The sequence below is a fragment of the Apium graveolens genome, unplaced genomic scaffold (genome assembly GCF_009905375.1).
Source record: "Apium graveolens cultivar Ventura unplaced genomic scaffold, ASM990537v1 ctg203, whole genome shotgun sequence".
NCBI classification, from domain to species: Eukaryota; Viridiplantae; Streptophyta; class Magnoliopsida; order Apiales; family Apiaceae; genus Apium; species Apium graveolens.
Window position 1 is genome coordinate 89,873 of NW_027417502.1, and position 23,325 is coordinate 113,197.

General features: G+C 34.3%; 2 protein-coding genes and 1 pseudogene across 2 annotated transcripts; 2 read left to right on the forward strand and 1 right to left on the reverse strand.

The window, feature by feature from the left end:
* Positions 1-2,703: 2,703 nt before the first annotated feature.
* On the forward strand, positions 2,704-9,090 carry LOC141700285 (LRR receptor-like serine/threonine-protein kinase RPK2; annotated as a pseudogene).
* A 3,180-nt stretch (positions 9,091-12,270) lies between these two features.
* Positions 12,271-16,211, reverse strand: LOC141700286 (ninja-family protein AFP3-like). Its single transcript, XM_074504081.1, has 4 exons — positions 15,875-16,211; positions 15,117-15,397; positions 14,941-15,049; positions 12,271-12,356 (listed from the first exon to the last, which is right to left on the reverse strand). Exons 1-4 carry the CDS (start codon positions 16,209-16,211, stop codon positions 12,271-12,273), a joined length of 813 nt encoding a protein of 270 aa, XP_074360182.1.
* A 3,637-nt stretch (positions 16,212-19,848) lies between these two features.
* On the forward strand, positions 19,849-20,367 carry LOC141700287 (uncharacterized). Its single transcript, XM_074504082.1, has 2 exons — positions 19,849-19,856; positions 20,034-20,367. Exons 1-2 carry the CDS (start codon positions 19,849-19,851, stop codon positions 20,365-20,367), a joined length of 342 nt encoding a protein of 113 aa, XP_074360183.1.
* Positions 20,368-23,325: the final 2,958 nt, after the last annotated feature.

Below are 23,325 nucleotides of genomic sequence, written 5' to 3' on the forward strand. Positions count from 1 at the left end.
GGATGACACTGCATGAATTATATGATTCCTATTTAACTATTCTTCATAAATGAAATGAGCCCTATTTACATGATTCCTGCCAATAAAAAAATGACATGTTTTATTTATGTATTATTTAGTAAAAAATCTTGTCTTTCTGGAAATGATTTCTGGAAATGAATAATGCTAGATAACAAAATGACTTTGTCAAATTTAAATTTAATTAAAATTTAGACATTTTTGTAACAATATTTGGGACATCTACATTTTAAACATGTAGCATTGCTATACATGCAATGGTAAGTATTGTCTTCTAGGGACACTATCCTTCTAGCCCGGTAAATATCCGTTAATAACGGAGTTGAAAACTTCATTCACATTCTTTAATGAATAACAAATCTAAAACAAATGCGAGAAGAGTTGTCTCACAAGTACAAATAAGTGGCTAATTAATACGAAAAGGAATGTATGTTACCTTCAATAATTTGATTTTGGAAGTAACTAGTTGTTGAAGAGCCGCTGGAATGGAGTGACCTCCTGTTAGCATCCATAGGCGCCAATGACTGTACCTCTTGTCTTATGGTTTCCATTACCCTCAACCCGGTTGGAAAGGAAGGCCACATTTTAACTTCAACACCATTTTCATTAAAAACAGCCGACCTCCTTTGGTGAGGGTTGATCAAATGAGAAGGTGCACCAGTTAGTTTATGATTTCTTTGTGGATCCACACCAAATCTTCCATTCAAAGAAAGGCTCAGACTTAAATCAATGTCTTCATTGATTACATCAACTACAGCCTCCTTTCCTCTCATACTTGAACAAATAAAACACCAAGATAAATTTTATGAGTAATAAATGAATTGATATACAAATCGATAGAATAACAAAAGTGATAGTAATACCTTGATGGGGATGCCCGGGGATTGATTGAATGAACCATAGTTAAATGTGAATGCCTCTTTAATTGACTCTGGGTACTAACTGCACTAGTTGTGCCACTCTAAAGAGTTGAAAACATCGATTTAGGATGAAATGCAGAGTTGTGTATGTCAGCTAACTAGGTGCGTGGCAGTATGCTAAGAATTAACTAGTGACACGTATTGACACATTTCACGTCCTGAAACAGACAAATGTATGCTTATCTCTAACCTCTAACTCACTTCTTCAATACCCAACGCTCACATGTATTCTGTTTACAGATAAAACTGAGTAAATGTATTCCAGACAAAAAATGAGTAACTGAATGACATATAGTTAATTATGTATTGGTTACGGTTACAAAATTGAAACTCCCTTACATTTTACTGATTTTTATAAATTCCTAAAATAATAATTTCAATATTTCTTATTTAACATATTTACTACTTTTTTAATATCATCTCAATTGTTATACATTCTAATTGATGACTTAAAAAATGTTATAGTATTCTTTTTATGAAACTAATAGTGATACAACTTCAATAACTTATCTTTATAGTCTTGTATGCATCTATTCAATAATATGGATTATTTGGATGGGCAATTTTTAAACATATTTGATTAAAAGATAAAAGGAAATTTATAAAAATTCTAAGTTTTTTTTTATGTTATTAATATCATATGGAAATATTTGTAACCATTAAAAGTAATAAATGTAACCTTTTTTTTATTTTTATGAAAAATAATTGAAATTACTTTTTGTTTGCACTTGATTAAAACTTGTTCTTAAGTAATAAAAAATGGATCGTAATTACTAAATTTTAAAGTTGCAAATAAGTTTGCCAAGTTATAACACTATTTTGATTTTTTTTTTAAATAATTTAAAGGTTTGTATTTTTGCAAATTATTATGGAAAACAATATTTCATATCTTTTTTTCCATTCTTTATGTCTTTTTAATAAACCCATTTTTTCAATCTATTATCTAAATGTTACTTAACTTTTTTATGTATTTGAGAGAATAGTTAAATAATAAAAATACAAAATTTTACCAAGACAAAAAAGAAATAATATTTAAAATACCTAAAATATATATGAGGTACAAATAAATATAATTGTTATTAGGGTTGACAAAGCTATTAACAAAATTTTTTATTTCTTTTTTCAAAAATATTGAAACTCTTGGATGACACTGCATGAACTATATGATTCCTATTTAACTATTCTTCATAAATGAAATGAGCCCTATTTATATGATTCCTGCCAATAAAAAAATGACATGTTTTATTTATGTATTATTTAGTAAAAATCTTGTTCTTTCTGGAAATGATTCTCGAAATGAATAATGATAGATAACAGAATGACTTTGTCAAAATTTAAATTTAATTTAAATTTAAATAGTTTTGTAATTAAAACTGTAGCATTGCTATATACATGCAATGGTAAGTATTGTCTCCTAGGGACACTATCTTCTAACCCGGTAAAATATCCGTTAATAACGGAGTGAAAATTTCATTCACCTTCTTTAATGAAAACAAATCTCACACATTGTTGAGGCGATGCATCAACAATGAAATCACTATTAAAACCTAAGAAAATACATTAAAACACCAGGGGGAATAACGGGACCATGCTCAAGTCCTGAATACAAAACTGCCATTCCAACTCTCAAAGATGTTCGAGTTTTTTCGCCTGCCAACACCACAACCAATCCCATTGTGCCCACCTCTGATACCCAAAACTGTTATGATATCCAGTACTATACTCACGATCAGCGTCGTACAGGCCACCTATTCGAATGACCGTTATGAAGAAAAGTGATGCTGTAAAAATGATGAAAGATAAGAAAAGTTTTGGAGTGCCTGATTTGCCTCCTGTTTATCTTACCAAAACGGTGGAAGAAGATTACAATGCTCGTGGTGGAGGTTACGTGCAATACAAATAAGGTTGGTAGCATAACTATAAGAATGCATCATAATTCTCAATTAAGATATCAGGGGAGAGAGAAGAGTAGAAGAATAAAAAGACCCCCAAAATTTTCAGCTAGGACATGTCAGGGATCTTGTAGATGTATGCTAACTTCATCTAATTTTAATAGTGATATACACTATTCAAAATGAACCAAATTACTAAGAATGTGCCCACGGACAAATATATTCTCCCGTCCCTCTTTTTCCGAACGGTCAAGATAACCAAATTTTAACTGTAATTTATTATTATTTTATAATTGAATAAAATAAAAAAATTATATTGTTAAAAAATATATTTACTCTACTTTAATAAATAATTTTTAGTATTTTAAAATAATATAAGTGTTATGGATAAAAAACCAAGGTTATTACTTGCTGTATTTAATACTAAGATTCGGGAGCTCAAGGCCTTTAATGGCTGCTCTCGTGTTTCGTGACTCGATCTGCCTTTACGAGATGCCTACGTATCTCTGTGAATTAGAGAATCAAGCCAAAAAACGTAGTTCTGATTTGTGGGGTGAGGCCCCTTATATAGATGTGGGAGTCCTTGAATTGGACTGGTATAGGAGACTTGGTGGACAAGCCTCTGAATTAGGATAGACTTAGGAGTCCTAGGAAGTAGGAAGCTGATTCCTTATCTTTTTAGGTCACCTTTGAGGCTAATCTATAAGGATTTATATCCTTATCGGGACCTCTTCTCATTAGCTGATTTTTCCCTTATTAATTAATTACCGAATTAATTAATAATTAGGGCTTTTGGGCCTTTTTTATTCCATCAGGCCTGATTTGGTCCATCAGGCTTAACCTTTCTGGTCTGAGTTTCATATATCTTTTTTATTGGGTCTAGCAGCCCACAGCTTGTACAATTAATGCAGTATTAATTATACAATCATAATTATTATCCCTATCATTTGCCCCCCAACTTTTGGGAAACATTGATTAGGTTTCGCAGAAGTTAAGTCTATTTGTTCCCTTACAGGGTTCGTTTTCCGTAGAAGTGTGGAGCGACCTACACATTTACAATGAATTTTTCCTTTTATTCAGGAATTATCTTAATTCCAGGAATTTATTTTTCCTTTATTTCCGGGATTTTTTCCTTATTTTCTGGATTTTTCCCTTATTTTCTGGATTTTTCCCCTAATTTTTCTGGGACCTTTTCCCTTATTTTCTGGGGACTTATCCTTAATTTTCTGGATTTTCCCTAATTTCCCGGGACTTATCCTTAATTTTCTGGATTTTTCCCCTAATTTCCCGGGACTTATCCTTAATTTTCTGGATTTTTCCCTAATTTCCCGGGACTTATCCTTAATTTTCTGGATTTTTCCCTAATTTCCCGGGACTTATCCTTAATTTCTGGATTTTTCCCTAATTTCCCGGGACTTATCCTTAATTTTCTGGATTTTTTCCTAATTTCCCGGGACTTATCCTTAATTTTCTGGATTTTTCCCTAATTTCCCGGGACTTATCCTTAATTTTCTGGATTTTTCCCTAATTTCCCGGGACTTATCTTAATTTTCTGGATTTTTTTCCCTAATTTCTGGGATTTTCCCTAATTTCTGGCTTAAAATCGATCAGAATGCATTCAAAATCGATCAGGATGCAGACAAAATTGATCAGGATGCAGCCAAAATCGATCAGGATCCTGATCGAATTAGCTCAGGATCTTACACTCTGATCGACAGGATTCCTGATCGATTTCGATCAGGATTCTGACCGAATTGGCCTTCAAAGTGACACCCTAGTCGATTGTTACACGGGCTTGATCGACCAGGATTCCTGATCGATTTAGATCAGGACTCTGATCGAATTAAATGGCTCTCGACCATTCTGATCGAATGGAATATCGATCAGGACTCTCTTCTCTGTCGATCAGGACTCTGATCGATCTTAGGGGATTTCTTCCCTCCTGTTCGAATAAGATATCGATCAGGACTCTCTTCTCTGTCGATCAGGACTCTGATCGATCTTAGGGGATTTCTTCCCCTCCTGTTCGAATAAGATATCGATCAGGACTCTCTTCTGTGTCGATCAGGACTCTGATCGATCTTAGGGGATTTCTTCCCTCCTGTTCGAATAAGATATCGATCAGGACTCTCTTCTGTGTCGATCAGGACTCTGATCGATCTTAGGGGATTTCTTCCCTCCTGTTCGAATAAGATGTTGATCAGGACCCTCTTTTGCATCGATCAGGACTCTGATCGAACCATATTAAGGTTCTGGTCGATTTTTGACTTTTTAAATTCCACAGGAGCTTCTAGATTGTTCCTGATACTTCTTGTAGATGGGCCTCTAGGTTGGGCCTGGCTAAATGGGCCTAAAAACGCCTCGTATTCCGAGCTTTTCGCCTATATAAGTGTAGTGTGGAGTGAGAACCCTCACTTCACTTCCCACTTCTCATTTTCTCTCACAATTTCCTCTAGAGTTCTCCCTTTGAGAAGGCGATTTCCGGCTACCAAAGCCACCGCAGCTCCACCATTTTCAAGAATTTCTGGGTTTCAAGCCTTCAACCGAAGCATATCAATGGCGGACCGTGACCTGGCTCGTTTGCAGAAGATGAATGTCTCTAAAAGAGGTACAAACATTCAAATTCAATCTCCATATACTTCCCTCATTGATATGATTAACTCGAGAGGTGATGAATATCCTTCTCTATCTGAGTTAGATTCGTATAATCATGGTAACACTTTTCATGAGTTAGATGGTAGGATAGAGTCTATGAACACCTTGTACAGACTTCCACCCCACCTTAGGATCACTCCAGCCGCCCCTGGGGATAGGACTTGTAATTGGGAGGGGGATACCCTGTTCATTTATCGAGGAGCCCTGACCGCAGGTCTTAGGTTCCCATTCCATGAATTTATTCCTCGTTTACTAGCCGATGTACGAATCAACCCTTGTCAACTCCCTCCTAACGCCTGGAGGAACATTATCTGTTTTATGGTCCTTTGTCTCAGGAATAGCTTCCCTCTTTCCGTAGCTGTCTTTAGGAAGTTTTCCAATTCTATAATAGTTCCATGAGTCAGCCAGGCTGGGTTTTTAATTCGCCAACGGCCCAAAATTCCCCATATCTTTGATAGTAACTCTATAGTCGAGAACAACCTAAATGAGGGATGAGTTTGCCTAGTGATATTAAAGGGTTTGAGGAATTTGAGGGTTCTTAATTTGGGGTTTAATGAGATTGCAGGGAGTTCCGAGTTCGTTGTCGGGTTGTGGGGGATTACAAGTGTTGAATTTGGCAGGGAATCAGTTGAATGGGACAATTCCGGTGTTTTTGGAAAGTTTGGGATTTGAGAGGGGTTTATTTGTTGTTTAATAGGCTTAGTCGACAGATTCCCCCTGAGATTGGATTTAGCTGTCGGAAAACTTGAGCATTTGGAGCTTGCGAGTAATTATCTTGTCGGAGGGATACCTAGCAGTTTGGGTAATTGTAGCATGCTGCAGTCACTTTTGCTATATTCGAATATTCTAGAAGAGGTAATCCCTGTGGAACTTGGACAATTAAGTAAGCTTCAAGTGTTGAATGTTTCAAGGAATAGTTTGAGTGGAATGATAACCCCCTGAACTTGGAAAGTGTTCTGAGTTATCTGTTGTAGTGTTCTCAAACTTGTGGGATTCTCTTAGTGGTGGTGCTGAGTCGGAATCTGATCTGTTGCCGACTTCTGGTCATATGGAATTTAACTTTTTCAAGGAACAATTCCCACAGGAATTGTTACTCTTCCGAAGCTCAAGATATTATGGGCACCAAGAGCCACTTTGGAAGGAAAACTTCCCAGTGATTGGGGTACTTGCAACAGCCTGGAAATGGTGAATTTGGCCGAAAATTATTTCCATGGGAGAAATTCCTGTTGGTCTACCAGATGCAAGGGCTTGTACTTTCTTGATTTGAGTTCAAATAGGCGACAGGGGGCCTTGTCGGGAGTCTTCAGTTCCTTGTATGACCCTGTTCGATGTCAGCAGTAATTTCTGTCTGGTTCTATGCCCTTGTTCAATTCTAGTGCTTGTCCTCTTATTCCTTCAATAAGCCATAAGCCTTTTGAACCCTACACTCCCTCAACCGCATATGTTTTCATTTTTCGCATATGGAGCTCGAAATGCAACTTCAATTCCATCATTTGGAGATGTTGGTAATCTTGCAATCTTGCACAACTTCGGTGGCAACAACTTTACTGGTTGATTCTCTTCGGTACCATTTCGCAAGAGAGATTAGGTTCACATACTGTTTATGCATTTCTAGCTGGCCAAAACAAGATGAGTGGACCAATTCCGGGTGGATTATTTGGGAAGTGTGGAATGTTGAAGGGCTTTATTGTTAATGTCAGTGGAAATGAATTACCTGGTCAATTTCCTCCACAAATTGGTTCAATGTGCAGGTCTCTCAATACATTTGGATACCTCTAGAAATCAGATTGCCGGAGCAATTCCTAATTTTGGAGGTTTGGTTTCTCTTGTTGCTTTAAATTTGAGTTGGAATCGGTTACAAGGTGCGGTTCCTGCCAGTCTTGGTCAGATCAGTAATCTTAAATCTATTTCTTTAGCCGGCAATAACCTTACTGGCCCCTGTACCTGCGAGCTTATGGAAGCTGCAGTGTTTAGAAGTGCTTGATGTTTCTTCGAACTCTCTCTCTGGGGAGATTCCAGACACTGTTGTGCATTTGACCAACCTCACCACTCTGCTGCTTAACAACAATAAATTCTCTGGTCAGCTTCCCCCTGGTTTGGCAAATGTGACTACTCTTTCAGTGTTCACGTGTCTTTTAATAACCTATCCGGGCCGGTCCCCCCTAAATAGTAACTCAATTAAATGTAATGATCTCGTTGGGAACCTATATCTGCAGCCCTGCCGTGTGTACTCTTTGTCAGGATCATCTTCAGATCAACAAGGAGGAAATTTCGAAAATGATGCTGCTTCCCCTTCTGTGAGCGAAAGCAGCAAAAGAGTAGCAATAATGGTTTTCAATTCGATCGAGATTGCATCCATAACATCTGCATCAGCTATTGTATCAGTTTTGCTTGCTCTAATTGTCCTGTTCTTTTACACCCGAAAGTGGCATCCAAAGACCAGGGTTGGTGGGTCTATCAGAAAGGAAGTTACTGTATTCACTGATATAGGGGTTCCTTTGTCCTTTGAGAATGTAGTGCGGGCCACAGGAAGTTTAATGCAAGTAATTGCATAGGGAATGGCGGTTTTGGAGCAACCTACAAAGCTGAAATTTCCCCGGGCGTCTTGGTGGCTATAAAACGGCTTTCAGTTGGACGTTTCCAAGGAGTCCAGCAGTTTGATGCAGAAATCAAAACACTAGGCAGATTGCGCCATCCTAATCTCGTTACCCTAATTGGCTATCATGCAAGTGAGACAGAGATGTTTCTGATTTACAATTATTTACCTGGAGGTAATTTGGAGAAATTTATTCAGGAAAGATCTACAAGAGCAGTGGATTGGAGGATACTTCACAAGATTGCTTTGGACATAGCACTGGCGCTGGCATATCTGCATGATCAATGCGTGCCACGTGTTCTACATCGTGATGTAAAGCCTAGCAATATATTGTTGGATGAAGACTTCAATGCTTATTTGTCCGACTTTGGATTAGCTAGACTCCTTGGAACATCAGAGACCCATGCTACTACTGGCGTTGCTGGGACTTTTGGATATGTAGCTCCCGAGTATGCAATGACTTGTCGTGTTTCTGACAAGGCTGATGTCTATAGTTATGGAGTGGTGCTACTTGAGTTAATTTCGGACAAAAAAGCCTTAGATCCCTCATTTTCTTCATATGGTAACGGTTTCAACATTGTTGCTTGGGCATGTATGCTTTTGCGGCAAGGACGTGCCAAAGAATTCTTCACAGCAGGATTATGGGATGCAGGTCCGCATGATGATCTGGTTGAAGTGTTACACCTGGCAGTTGTATGCACTGTCGAAACTTTGTCTACGAGGCCAACTATGAAGCAAGTTGTTCGGCGGCTGAAGCAACTTCAACCGGCGTCATGTTAGCAAGATAGGAGCAACCAGCTGATGACATAGTGATTAGTAGGATCTAAGCACAGCCAGCAACTGTATGTTATAAATATCAATATAATCAGCTGATGGGCATATGTGAAGCAATTGTGTAGGCTTTTTATTTATTTATTTTTTTGGTTAATGAATGTTTGAAATTTTGAAATAATCATGTAGAGTTGTATTGTTTCATAATATCAGATTTAACTTGATCCGCAGTTATAGATTGTCCAACAAGCATATTACTTTTGTGCTTTTTTTTTTTTTGGTTCGTAGTTAGCTCGTGTTGTGAATAGCTTGGATTGATCATGATTGTGTCTTGGCTTGATTCGCCTCCAAATCAGTTGTACTAGCTTTTGGTTTTTGTAGGGGCATCTCACTGATTTGGAATCAGTCAAATACTGATATCTAGCTTCAGTTCTCTACTGATTAATGGAAGAAACAGCCGGGGATGCTTTATTTTTGGTAAATTTGTTTGGATTATACTATTTCTGGTAAATTTTTTGATTCAGTTTAGCACTCCTTGTGAATTCGCAGTGTTTGTGCATCCAGCTGTACAATATTTATCTGGAGTTGCCCCTCGTGTTGCTGTGTTCCCTGTGTTCCAGTCTTTAAACACTCTGAGCCTGATAAGTTTTCGTTATTGTTGCTCATTTGAATAGTTGGTACATTATTTATCTCGCTGAATGGAAATTATACTTGCATGCTCTGCAACTAAAGAGTCAGCTCAACACTATGTATTCAGTTCTGATATATTACGGTATATTTCATCTAAGCTAAACGCACAAAGGAACTCAAGAAACACCATACCATATGTTTCCTCTGCTACCCTAAAATTATCTCCATTCCTGTGCATAATAGTCATCGTCTTACTGTGTATTTCTCAGTCATTCCTCGGAAACTTCCAGGCAGTGCTAGATGTAGATGGTCAAGAACTACAAGCCGGTGCAAAGTACAAGATGTACAGGGTGGAGGAAATGGCGGTGGCCTCTAGACGGGACAGACCCTTTTTATGCGTCGCAAGAGGATCATGAACAAGCTAATGGCCTACCGGTAAGTGTTTACCAGTAAACTAAAAAAAATGGATGCCAATTTAAGTTTGTGTAATGATATGAATATTGTGTAGAAGAGTAGAAAGAACAAAAAAGACTCCCAAAATTTTCAGCCAGAACATGTCAGTGATGTTGTAGATATGCTAACTTCATCTTTGATGGGCCTTCCAAGTCCACCAACGTGCTGGAAATGATACTTGAATCAATGAGTCTTAAACCAGAGCTATCTTAATAGCAACAGGGCCTTGCACTTTTTTTTTTCTGGGCATACACATTAAGCACCTAAAATTTACAGGTGTGACTCATTTTAATTGGCTTTGAATTTTTAATGATGATTGGCTTCTGCTTTTACAAAGTCTACCCTATTCCAAATGAACCAAATTTATAAATTTAGTACTTAGAATGAGCTCACTGGACAAATATTTTCTCTGTCCCTTTTCATTGTCACATTTAATTCTGAACGGTCAAATTAACCAAATTTTAACGAAAATTTATTAAAATTTTTATAATTGAATAAAATAAAAAAATATATATAATTGGAAAATGTATTCAATCTACTTTAATATATAATTTTTAAAATTTTAAACTAATATAAGAGTAATTTATATTTTTTTGGCAAAAAATTGATCATTTTGAAGAATAAAAAACATTTTTGATGAAAATTGTTTAATTTGAACAATGGAAAAAAAATGCAGACAAGGGTTTATAAAAAAACCCTTTCTTGAAATGAGTTGCCCTTGCATGGGAGCTGCATAGTTTTCGGTTCTCGGTTTATAAAAAAACCCTTTCTTGAAATGAGTTGCCCTTGCATCTTTAATTGAGACCTATATACAGTTAGTTACAGGGAGCTGCATAGTTTTCGGTTCTCACCGAGCATTATTCTGTTGAGTCATGCATGATTATGCTCAATAAAAGTGAAGTGCTTCTTATAAAAATTCTGCACACTGCACGTTCCGATATCGAGGTGGGAATTAGGGCTCGGCTTGAATTTGATTAAAAAATTTAAATCCGGACTCGATATTGAGTTTAACCGAATCTTTAATTTTAAACTTGAATTTCGGCTCATAAAAATTCAATAAGCTCGAGTTCATTTCAAAAATTCGAATCAATTTCATCAAATATTGACAAAAACTCGAAATATGATCGGTTCATAAGTTCGATCGATTAAATATATAAATAAACACAAAATAATGAACATTTACATAAAAATATATTTATAATAAACAAATTAAAAATAATTTGAAGCTAATACTCGGCTCGTTAAAGAATTTTAATAACTTGAGCAGCTCCTAATGTAAGTTGGTTGTGATTTGATTGCAGATGAAGATATTATAAAACCGCAAGTTGCAGTTTGATTTTTATCCTTTAACCGAATCAAACCGCACAACGAACACCCTCATTTGAGCTCGACTTAATTATTACACTCATTTACAAATCTAATACGACAATCAACCAAAATTTGTCACTTAACTTTTAATCACGTTCTCATTACCTTGTGCACACAGCAGAAAATTGAAATTGTATTTTCAGCTTAGATAATATATTTAGTCATATTAATTAATTTAGATTATGAAATTGGTATTAAAAAATATAATGATTTACAAGATTGTAAAAATATAATAATAATAATAATATAATTTTTAAATTTATGTCATATATTGTTCATAAATAATCATATAAATTCTTAATTTTAACAATCAGATCTTAGACCTTTCATTAAAATATAGGTTATATTTAGATACAAATCTAGCTATTCTCACTTATTTACGAAAAATTTAAGGATCATAATATCAGACGAGGAGTGAGTAAGGGTGAAACCACTATAAAACATTAATTCTTAACAAACAAGAAAAGCCATCCCACTATACTAGATCCACATTAAAAGAGCTGAAGCTATATGATGATGTTCTTGATCAAGTGAAGTAAGAGTAAGAACTATTTGATCCTACCTGCATGCATGTTAATGAACTCGGCTGCAGTCACTTAGCTAGTCATAGACCTACCATGACAGGCACAAATAATATATGTATCATGCTCTCAGTAGCATAAGATAGTTAATATAACATGCTGATATGAAGTCAATATATAGAACATAAGATAGTTATATAACACACATAAAATACCCATTGCACAGGTCATAAGATAGTCACAACACAAATAAACATCTGATAATGACACAAATCCATGCCAACATACCAACATTCAAGTCACAAACTACATCACAAAGCATACCAACACTTGAGTAACAAAGTACACATTCTGATGGCCAAATGTTCAACAAATAAAACTACATATAATCAGATACCTAATAGAAGAGTTCAAACAGACTTATTACTAGTTATGATGTGATGTGCTTAATAATGTGGATTGACCACTTCACCATCACCAACAACAGGCTGGACTGTGATGTGTCTCTCCGGAAAGGCAACATCACCACCACCTGCATGTTTGATGAAATAGATGTTTACCAGTAAGTGTTTACCAGTAAACTAAAAAAATGGATGCCAATTTAAGTTTGTCTAATGATATGAATATTGTGTAGAACAATAGAAAGAACAAAAAAGACCCCCAAAATTTTCAGCCAGAACATGTCAGTGATGTTGTAGATATGCTAACTTCATCTTTGCTGGGCCTTCCAAGTCCACCAACGTGCTGGAAATGATACTTGAAGCAATATGAGTTCTTGAAATAGAGCTATCTTAATAGCAACAGGGCCTTGCACTTTTTTTTTTCTGGGCATACACATTAAGCACCTAAAATATATAGGTGCGACTCATTTTAATTGTATTATAATTTTTAATGATGATTGACTCCTGCTTTTACATAGTCTACATTATTCAAAATGAACCATATTTATAAATTTTAGTATTTAGAATGAGCTCACTGGACAAATATTTTCTTCGTTGTCACATTTAATTCTGAACGGTCAAATTAACAAACTTTTAACGAAATTTTATTAATATTTTTATAATTGAATATAATAAAAAAGTTATATTATTGGAAAATATATTTAATCTCCTTTAATATATAATTTTTAGTTTTTTAAACTAATATAATAGTAATTTTTAATTTTTGATAAAAAAATAATATTTTAAACGATAAAATTCATTTTTGATAAAAATTGATTAATTTGAACGATAAAAAATTGTGGCAAATTAGTTGCCCTTAGATCTTTAATTGCAACTTACAAGGAGCTGCATAGTTTTCAGTTTTCACCGAGCATATTCTGTTGCATTACTTCTGCATGGTTGTGCTGTGCTCAATAAAAAGTTAAGTGCTTCTCATAAAATTTCTCATAAAATTTCTGCACACTGCTCCTTCCAATATCGAGGTGGCAACTAGGGGCTGGGCTTGAACTCGACTAAAAAAGTTTGGGTCCAGAACCGATCCTTAATTTTAAACTCAAATTTCGGCTCATAAAAATTTGATAGACTCGAGTTCATTTCAAAAACTCGAATCAATTTCACCAAATATTGACAAAAACTTGAAATATGATCGATTAAATATATAAAATAAAACCAAAATATTGAACATTTACATAAAATATACTTATAATAAAAAATTAAAAATAATTGAGGCTCGATCCTAGTCGAGTAATTTGAAAATCCTACTCGGCTCGTTAAAAAATTCTAATAGCTTGAGCAGCTCCTACCGTAAGTTGGTTGCGATTTGATTGCGGATCAAGATATTGGGTAGTTTGATTTTTATCCTTTAACCGAATCAAACCGCACAACGTACACCCTTATTTAAGCTCGACTTTATTATTACAGAATTAATTTAAATATTTTAGTAGACTAGCTCAAATAGGAAAAAATGACAAAAATAGCCGATTTTTGAAAAAAATTAACAAAAATAGCTATTCTGAAAAAAGCGGCCAATTTTGGCTGATTGAACACTCCACTGTCACTTGGGTATCCCAATTTGTATAAGATACTCCCCTGGTAGTTGGGTATTTCATATATTGAATACTCCACTGCCAGTTGGGTATCTTATATAAAGTGGATACTCCACTAACAGTTGGGTATCCCATCGGCTAAAGTTGACCAACTTTTCAGAAATTGTTTATTTTTGTCTATTTTATGTAAAAATAGGCTAAATTTGTCCTTCACCCCTCAAATAGCTCGTAACAATTTCACTCATTTACAAATCTAATACGACAACCAACTAAAATTTTCCACTTAACTTTTCATCACGTGCTAATTACCTTGTGGACACTGCAAAAATTGAAATTGTATTTTCAGCTTTGATAATATATTCTAGTCATATTAATTATTTATATTATGAAATTGGTATTAAAAAATATAGCGGTTTACAAGATTGTAAAAATATAATAATAATAATAATAATAATATAATTTTTAAATCAATGTCATATTTGTTCGAAACTAATCATATAAATTCTTAGTTATAATAATCGGATCTTAGACCTTTTATTCAAATATAGGTAATTATATTTCAATACAAATCTAGCTATTCTCCCTTATTTACTAAAAATTTAAGGATCATAATATTTTTATGATCAGAACTAATTTACAAGAAGTAATCTATATTTTCTTATAGTTTCCTTATAATTTTTTTCTTTGTGAAAAATATAATATCAGACTAGGGGTGAGCAAGGGTGAAACCACTATAAAACATTAATTCTTAACAAACAAGAAAAGCCATCCCACTATACTAGATCCACATTAAAAGAGCTGAAGATATATGATGATGTTCTTGATCAAGTGAAGTAAGAGTAAGACCTATTTGAAGATATATGCATGTTAATGAACTCGGCTGCAGTCACCTAGCAGGTCATAGACCTACCATGACAGGCACAAATAATATATGTATCATGCTCTCAGTAGCATAAGATAGTTAATATAACATGCTGATATGAAGTCAATATATAGAACATTGTTATACAGGTGAGTCAGGAGACATAAGATAGTTATATAACACACATAAAATACCCATTGCACAAGTCATAAGATAGTCACAGCACAAATAAACATCTGATAATGACACAAATCCATGCCAACATACCAACATTCAAGTCACAAACTACATCACAAAGCATACCAACACTTGAGTCACAAAGTACACATTCTGATGGCCAAATGTTCAACAAATAAAACTCCATATGATAAGATACCTAATAGAAGAGTTCAAACAGACTTATTACTAGTTATGATGTGATGTGCTTAATAATGTGGATTGACCACTTCACCATCACCAACAACAGGCATGACTGTGATGTGTCTCTCCGGAAAGGCAACATCACCACCACCTGCATGTTTGATGAACTCAGCTGGAGTCATGGAAAAAGCATGGCAGGCACAAAGGATACGAGTTTCCTCCTGGTTGTACTTGGACAGATACCCATTTATCTTTCGGCCAGAGATGGTAGTATAAACATGTGGCATTTCTGAGACTTTCTTGAACTCTCTCCCATTAGCTCGGTTTTTGTCAGCTGATCCAATGTTTGCAGGGAATCCATGGCCTGTGATTTGTTTGTTCATTTAAATAGAATCATATAAATGAGAAAATTAATTTACAAAGATAAGAAGGCATTAACAGTGTAAATGTCAAACTGGAGTTGGTGAGGTTCTTCTAAATGACAGAAGATGATACTTTCAATGTCAATTCCACAGATCAAATATTAGTGTAACAAACTCCTCATTTGTGTGCAGATATGGCATAATAAAGAACTAATTCGCGTAAACAAACCCTCTTTATATTTTTCATGATCTATTATAATTTACTGCAAAATGTATCTGCTTAATTAATTTAGAGCACTAGCATTTTTCATCAATCTAAGATACGAAAAAAAACTTGATGTTCATGCTAAACATTTTTTGATACTGCCAGACTCCCAATTAAAATATCACACACACAAATAATTGGATACAAATGCGAGAAAAGTTGTCTCACAAGTACAAATAAGTGGCTAATTAATACGAAAAGGAATGTATGTTACCTTCAATGATTTGATTTTGGAAGTAACTAATTGTTGAAGAGCCGCTGGAATGGAGTGACCTCCTGTTAGCATCCATAGGCGCCAATGATACCTCTTGTCTTCGGGTTTCCATTACCCTTGGGCCAGTTGGAAAGGAAGGCCGCATTTTTACCTCAACCGATCCATTTTCATTAAAAACAGCCGACCTCCTTTGGTGAGGGTTGATCAAATGAGAAGGTGCACCAGTTAGTTTATGATTTCTCTGTGGATCCACACCAAATCTTCCATTCAAAGAAAGGCTCAGACTTAAATCAATGTCTTCATTGATTTCTTCAACTACAGCCTCCTTTCCTCTCATACTTGAACAAATAAAACACCAAGATAAATTTTATGAGTAATTATAAATGAATTGATATACAAATAGATGGAGTAACAAAAGTGATAGTAATACCTTGATGGGGATGCCAGGGGATTGATTGAATGAACCATAGTTAAATGTGAATGCCTCTTTAATTAACTCTGGGTACTAACTGCAGGGGTCGTGCCACTCTAAAGAGTTGAAAACATCGATTTAAGATGAAATGCAGAGTTGTGTATGTCAGCTAACTAGGTGACTGACAGTATGCTAAAAATTAATTAGTGACACATATTGACACATTCCACGTCCTGAAACACAAATGTATGAACTTATCTCTAACCTCTAACTCACTTCTTCAATGCCCAACCTCACATGTATTCTGTTTACAGATAAAATTGAGTAAATGTATTCCGTTTACAAACAAAAATTGAGTAACTGTAGTTAATTATGTATTGGTTACGGTTACAAAATTGAAACTCCCTTACATTTTAATGATTTTTATAAATTCCTAAAATAATAATTTCAATATTTCTTATTTAACATATTTACTACTTTTTTAATATCATCTCAATTGTTAGTATTTACAATTTTTATGATACATTCTAATTGATGACTTAAAAAAATGTTATAGTATTTTTTTTATGAAACTAATAGTGATACAACTTCAATAACTTATCTTTATAGTCTTGTATGCATCTATTCAATAATATGGATTATTTGGATGAGCAATTTTTAAACATATTTGATTAAAAGATAAAAGGAAATTTATAAAAATTCTAAGTTTTTTTATGATATTAATATCCTGTGGAAAATATTTGTAACCATTAAAAGTAATAAATGTAACCTTTTTTTTATTTTTATGAAACATAATTGAAATTACTTTTTGTTACACATGATTAAAAACTTGTTCTTAAGTAATAAAAAATGGATCGTAATTACTAAATTTTAAAGTTGCAAATAAGTTTGCCAAGTTATAAAACTATTTTGATTTTTTTAAATAATTTAAAGGTTTGTATTTTTGCAAATTATTATGGAAAACAATATTTTATATCTTTTTCTTCCATTCTTTATGTCTTTTTAATAAACCCATTTTTTCAATCTATATATCTAAATATTACTTAACTTTTTTATGTATTTGAGAAAATAGTTAAATAATAAAAATAAAAAATTTTACCAAGACAAAAAGCAAAATAATATTTAAAATACCTAAAATACATATGAGGTACAAATAAATATAAATGTTATTAGGGTTGACAAAGCTATTAACAAAATTTTTTATTTCTTTTTTCAAAAATATTGAAACTCTTGGATGACACTGCATGAATTATATGATTCCTATTTAACTATTCTTCATAAATGAAATGAGCCCTATTTACATGATTCCTGCCAATAAAAAAATGACATGTTTTATTTATGTATTATTTAGTAAAAAATCTTGTCTTTCTGGAAATGATTTCTGGAAATGAATAATGCTAGATAACAAAATGACTTTGTCAAAATTTAAATTTAATTAAAATTTAGACATTTTTGTAACAATATTTGGGACATCTACATTTTAAACATGTAGCATTGCTATACATGCAATGGTAAGTATTGTCTTCTAGGGACACTATCCTTCTAGCCCGGTAAATATCCGTTAATAACGGAGTTGAAAACTTCATTCACATTCTTTAATGAATAACAAATCTAAAACAAATGCGAGAAGAGTTGTCTCACAAGTACAAATAAGTGGCTAATTAATACGAAAAGGAATGTATGTTACCTTCAATAATTTGATTTTGGAAGTAACTAGTTGTTGAAGAGCCGCTGGAATGGAGTGACCTCCTGTTAGCATCCATAGGCGCCAATGACTGTACCTCTTGTCTTATGGTTTCCATTACCCTCAACCCGGTTGGAAAGGAAGGCCACATTTTAACTTCAACACCATTTTCATTAAAAACAGCCGACCTCCTTTGGTGAGGGTTGATCAAATGAGAAGGTGCACCAGTTAGTTTATGATTTCTTTGTGGATCCACACCAAATCTTCCATTCAAAGAAAGGCTCAGACTTAAATCAATGTCTTCATTGATTACATCAACTACAGCCTCCTTTCCTCTCATACTTGAACAAATAAAACACCAAGATAAATTTTATGAGTAATAAATGAATTGATATACAAATCGATAGAATAACAAAAGTGATAGTAATACCTTGATGGGGATGCCCGGGGATTGATTGAATGAACCATAGTTAAATGTGAATGCCTCTTTAATTGACTCTGGGTACTAACTGCACTAGTTGTGCCACTCTAAAGAGTTGAAAACATCGATTTAGGATGAAATGCAGAGTTGTGTATGTCAGCTAACTAGGTGCGTGGCAGTATGCTAAGAATTAACTAGTGACACGTATTGACACATTTCACGTCCTGAAACAGACAAATGTATGCTTATCTCTAACCTCTAACTCACTTCTTCAATACCCAACGCTCACATGTATTCTGTTTACAGATAAAACTGAGTAAATGTATTCCAGACAAAAAATGAGTAACTGAATGACATATAGTTAATTATGTATTGGTTACGGTTACAAAATTGAAACTCCCTTACATTTTACTGATTTTTATAAATTCCTAAAATAATAATTTCAATATTTCTTATTTAACATATTTACTACTTTTTTAATATCATCTCAATTGTTATACATTCTAATTGATGACTTAAAAAAATGTTATAGTATTCTTTTTATGAAACTAATAGTGATACAACTTCAATAACTTATCTTTATAGTCTTGTATGCATCTATTCAATAATATGGATTATTTGGATGGGCAATTTTTAAACATATTTGATTAAAAGATAAAAGGAAATTTATAAAAATTCTAAGTTTTTTTTATGTTATTAATATCATATGGAAAATATTTGTAACCATTAAAAGTAATAAATGTAACCTTTTTTTTATTTTTATGAAAAATAATTGAAATTACTTTTTGTTGCACTTGATTAAAAACTTGTTCTTAAGTAATAAAAAATGGATCGTAATTACTAAATTTTAAAGTTGCAAATAAGTTTGCCAAGTTATAACACTATTTTGATTTTTTTTAAATAATTTAAAGGTTTGTATTTTTGCAAATTATTATGGAAAACAATATTTCATATCTTTTTTTCCATTCTTTATGTCTTTTTAATAAACCCATTTTTTCAATCTATTATCTAAATGTTACTTAACTTTTTTATGTATTTGAGAGAATAGTTAAATAATAAAAATACAAAATTTTACCAAGACAAAAAAGAAAATAATATTTAAAATACCTAAAATATATATGAGGTACAAATAAATATAATTGTTATTAGGGTTGACAAAGCTATTAACAAAATTTTTTATTTCTTTTTTCAAAAATATTGAAACTCTTGGATGACACTGCATGAACTATATGATTCCTATTTAACTATTCTTCATAAATGAAATGAGCCCTATTTATATGATTCCTGCCAATAAAAAAATGACATGTTTTATTTATGTATTATTTAGTAAAAAATCTTGTCTTTCTGGAAATGATTTCTCGAAATGAATAATGATAGATAACAGAATGACTTTGTCAAAATTTAAATTTAATTTAAATTTAAATAGTTTTGTAATTAAACATGTAGCATTGCTATACATGCAATGGTAAGTATTGTCTCCTAGGGACACTATCCTTCTAACCCGGTAAATATCCGTTAATAACGGAGTTGAAAATTTCATTCACATTCTTTAATGAAAAACAAATCTCACACATTGTTGAGGCGATGCCATCAACAATGAAATCACTATTTAAAACCCTAAGAAAATACATTAAAACACCAGGGGGGAAATAACTGGACCATGCTCAAGTCCTGAATACAAAACTGCCATTCCAACTCTCAAAGATGTTCGAGTTTTTTCGCCTGCAACACCACCAACCAATCCCATTGTGCCCACCTCTGATACCAAAACTGTTTATGATATCCAGTACTATACTCACGATCAGCGTCGTAACAGGCCACCTATTCGAATGACCGTTATGAAGAAAAGTGATGCTGTAAAAATGATGAAAGATAAGAAAAGTTTTGGAGTGCCTGATTTGCCTCCTGTTTATCTTACCAAAACGGTGGAAGAAGATTACAATGCTCGTGGTGGAGGTTACGTGCAATACAAATAAGGTTGGTAGCATAACTATAAGAATGCATCATAATTCTCAAATTAAGATATCAGGGGAGAGAGAAGAGTAGAAAGAATAAAAAAGACCCCCAAAATTTTCAGCTAGGACATGTCAGGGATCTTGTAGATGTATGCTAACTTCATCTAAATTTTAATAGTGATATACACTATTCAAAATGAACCAAATTTACTAAGAATGTGCCCACGGACAAATATATTCCCCGTCCCTCTTTTTCCGAACGGTCAAGATAACCAAATTTTAACTGTAATTTATTATTATTTTATAATTGAATAAAATAAAAAAATTATATTGTTAAAAAATATATTTACTCTACTTTAATAAATAATTTTTAGTATTTTAAAATAATATAAGTGTTATGGATAAAAACCAAGGTTATTACTTGCTGTATTTAATACTAAGATTCGGGAGCTCAAGGCCTTTAATGGCTGCTCTCGTGTTTCGTGACTCGATCTGCCTTTACGAGATGCCTACGTATCTCTGTGAATTAGAGAATCAAGCCAAAAAACGTAGTTCTGATTTGTGGGGTGAGGCCCCTTATATAGATGTGGGAGTCCTTGAATTGGACTTGGTATAGGAGACTTGGTGGACAAGCCTCTGAATTAGGATAGACTTAGGAGTCCTAGGAAGTAGGAAGCTGATTCCTTATCTTTTTAGGTCCCTTTGAGGCTAATCTATAAGGATTTATATCCTTATCGGGACTCTTCTCATTAGCTGATTTTTCCCTTATTAATTAATTACGAAATTAATTAATAATTAGGGCTTTTGGGCCTTTTTTATTCCATCAGGCCTGATTTGGTCCATCAGGCTTAACCTTTCTGGTCTGAGTTTCATATATCTTTTTATTGGGTCTAGCAGCCCACAGCTTGTACAATTAATGCAGTATTTAATTATACAATCATAATTTATTTATCCCTATCATTTGCCCCCCAACTTTTGGGAAACATTGATTAGGTTTCGCAGAAGTTAAGTCTATTTGTTCCCTTACAGGGTTTCGTTTTTCCGTAAAGTGTGGAGCGACCTACACATTTACAATGAATTTTTCCTTTTATTCAGGAATTATCTTAATTTCCAGGAATTTTTCCTTTATTTCCGGGATTTTTTCCTTATTTTCTGGATTTTTCCCTTATTTCTGGATTTTTCCCTAATTTTCTGGGACTTTTCCCTTATTTTCTGGGGACTTATCCTTAATTTTCTGGATTTTCCCTAATTTCCCGGGACTTATCCTTAATTTTCTGGATTTTTCCCTAATTTCCCGGGACTTATCCTTAATTTTCTGGATTTTTCCCTAATTTCCCGGGACTTATCCTTAATTTTCTGGATTTTTTCCCTAATTTCCCGGGACTTATCCTTAATTTTCTGGATTTTTCCCTAATTTCCCGGGACTTATCCTTAATTTTCTGGATTTTTCCCTAATTTCCCGGGACTTATCCTTAATTTTCTGGATTTTTCCCTAATTTCCCGGGACTTATCCTTAATTTTCTGGATTTTTCCCTAATTTCCCGGGACTTATCCTTAATTTTCTGGATTTTTTCCCTAATTTCTGGGATTTTCCCTAATTTCTGGCTTAAAATCGATCAGAATGCATTCAAAATCGATCAGGATGCAGACAAAATTGATCAGGATGCAGCCAAAATCGATCAGGATCCTGATCGAATTAGCTCAGGATCTTACACTCTGATCGACAGGATTCCTGATCGATTTCGATCAGGATTCTGACCGAATTGGCCTTCAAAGTGACACCCTAGTCGATTGTTACACGGGCTTGATCGACCAGGATTCCTGATCGATTTAGATCAGGACTCTGATCGAATTAAATGGCTCTCGACCATTCTGATCGAATGGAATATCGATCAGGACTCTCTTCTCTGTCGATCAGGACTCTGATCGATCTTAGGGGATTTCTTCCCTCCTGTTCGAATAAGATATCGATCAGGACTCTCTTCTCTGTCGATCAGGACTCTGATCGATCTTAGGGGATTTCTTCCCTCCTGTTCGAATAAGATATCGATCAGGACTCTCTTCTGTGTCGATCAGGACTCTGATCGATCTTAGGGGATTTCTTCCCTCCTGTTCGAATAAGATATCGATCAGGACTCTCTTCTGTGTCGATCAGGACTCTGATCGATCTTAGGGGATTTCTTCCCTCCTGTTCGAATAAGATGTTGATCAGGACCCTCTTTTGCATCGATCAGGACTCTGATCGAACCATATTAAGGTTCTGGTCGATTTTTGACTTTTTAAATTCCACAGGAGCTTCTAGATTGTTCCTGATACTTCTTGTAGATGGGCCTCTAGGTTGGGCCTGGCTAAATGGGCCTAAAAAACGCCTCGTATTCCGAGCTTTTCGCCTATATAAGTGTAGTGTGGAGTGAGAACCCTCACTTCACTTCCCACTTCTCATTTTCTCTCACAATTTCCTCTAGAGTTCTCCCTTTGAGAAGGCGATTTCCGGCTACCAAAGCCACCGCAGCTCCACCATTTTCAAGAATTTCTGGGTTTCAAGCCTTCAACCGAAGCATATCAATGGCGGACCGTGACCTGGCTCGTTTGCAGAAGATGAATGTCTCTAAAAGAGGTACAAACATTCAAATTCAATCTCCATATACTTCCCTCATTGATATGATTAACTCGAGAGGTGATGAATATCCTTCTCTATCTGAGTTAGATTCGTATAATCATGGTAACACTTTTCATGAGTTAGATGGTAGGATAGAGTCTATGAACACCTTGTACAGACTTCCACCCCACCTTAGGATCACTCCAGCCGCCCCTGGGGATAGGACTTGTAATTGGGAGGGGGATACCCTGTTCATTTATCGAGGAGCCCTGACCGCAGGTCTTAGGTTCCCATTCCATGAATTTATTCCTCGTTTACTAGCCGATGTACGAATCAACCCTTGTCAACTCCCTCCTAACGCCTGGAGGAACATTATCTGT